The sequence below is a fragment of the Zingiber officinale genome, chromosome 3B (assembly GCF_018446385.1).
Source record: "Zingiber officinale cultivar Zhangliang chromosome 3B, Zo_v1.1, whole genome shotgun sequence".
Taxonomy (NCBI): Eukaryota; Viridiplantae; Streptophyta; class Magnoliopsida; order Zingiberales; family Zingiberaceae; genus Zingiber; species Zingiber officinale.
Window position 1 is genome coordinate 9,107,033 of NC_055991.1, and position 1,567 is coordinate 9,108,599.

Genomic DNA, 1,567 nt, shown 5'->3' on the forward strand with positions numbered 1-1,567 from the left:
AGAGCTTCATTCCACGCACTTAGCTCTCGGAGGTCATATCCACCATATGCTTAGGAAGACTAAAAGTGTCCCATGCAATTGGAGGGAACTTAGTAGACCATACAAACATTCGGCATATCGCTTTAATTTTTTCAATAACTCCTTCAGGTATAGGAAGTAAAGAAAACCAATAACATTCTATACCTTGTAGCATCGATCGCACCAATTCAAACCACCCCGCATATGATAATGTATGTTTTGGCTAAGAATTTATCTTATTTGTAATAGCCTCAAGTAGGGGGTCATAGTTGGCAATCTGCAACTTCTCCGCTGCTAGTGGAATACCCAAATACCGGAATGGAAAAGTACCTTCTTGAAATCCAGTTATCTGTAGGAGCCGACCCTTCACCCCCACATCAACCCCAGCCATATATATATGAGATTTCAACGGATTGGCCTTGAGCCCTGCCTCACAACCAAATTATTCCAAACAGCCCGCTAACACATTGATGGAGGCTTCATCCGCCCGAGCAAACAACATCAAAATGTTGGCATAAGCTAAATGAGTGATGCCAACCACTTTGCACATAGGATGATGTCGAAATGAGGGTGACGAACAAGCGACCTGTAGTCTTCTTGAGAGCACTTCTACACATAAACCGAATAAGAGAGGAGATAAAGGATCACCTTGCCTCAAACCGCTACGTCCGCTGAAGTATCCATAGATGTCACCATTGAGGGAGATTGAATAAGAGGTCGTAGTTACACATTCTCTAATCCATTCATAATACTGTTGGGGAATACCAAAATCAACGAGTGCCGTCATAAGAAATTCCCAATCCACCGTGTCAAATGCCTTCCTCAAATCAACCTTGATCATACACCTTGGTGATATTCTTTTTCGAGCATACTTCCTTAGGAGTTCTTGGGTCAAATTAATATTGTCTCCTATCGATCTTCCTTACACAAATGTCACTTGAGCCGGATCCAACAAGAAGTCCACAACCGAAGCTAATCGACTCGCCAAGATCTTGGATATTACCTTGTAGAAAACATTGCAGCATGAGATAGGCCGATAATCTGACACCCTCGGGGCATGATCCGCCTTTGGCACCAAGGTGGTCAGTGTATTATTCCATTGTTTAAGCAATTTCCCTTCTTGAAAGAACTCTTGAACTGCTGCCATAAAATCCAAACCTACAATGTCCCACGATAAAGTGAAAAATTTCGCCCCATAGCCATCCGGACCCGGTGCCTTGTCACATCCAATGTCATGTAGGGCTTCTTTGATCTCTTCCTCACCCACCGTCCTTATCAACCCATTTGATTGGGATCCAGTTAGCTTCCTTCCAGGGATATTACTGCTGTCCATAGGGCTGCATGCTTCAATTTTGCCAAGCAAGTCATGAAAGAAGCTTACAAATTTTTCACTTTGCATGCAACGTATCTTCTCTTTCCTTCTTCTTTTTTTTATCTTCTCTTTGTTTTTCTTTTTTTTTTTTCAATTTTTTTCTCAAACATGTTATAAGAGATCAAAACCCATGTTGAGCCTAATATCTCTCCATATCAGGCCTAACAACAGGGAAAA

The 1,567-nt window shown here is 41.9% G+C and overlaps 1 protein-coding gene across 1 annotated transcript; it reads right to left on the reverse strand.

Moving 5' to 3' along the window:
* Nucleotides 1-241: 241 nt before the first annotated feature.
* LOC122054661 lies at nt 242-1,351 on the reverse strand. Its single transcript, XM_042616104.1, has 4 exons — nt 1,022-1,351; nt 672-850; nt 557-627; nt 242-444 (listed from the first exon to the last, which is right to left on the reverse strand). Exons 1-4 carry the CDS (start codon nt 1,349-1,351, stop codon nt 242-244), a joined length of 783 nt encoding a protein of 260 aa, XP_042472038.1.
* Nucleotides 1,352-1,567: the final 216 nt, after the last annotated feature.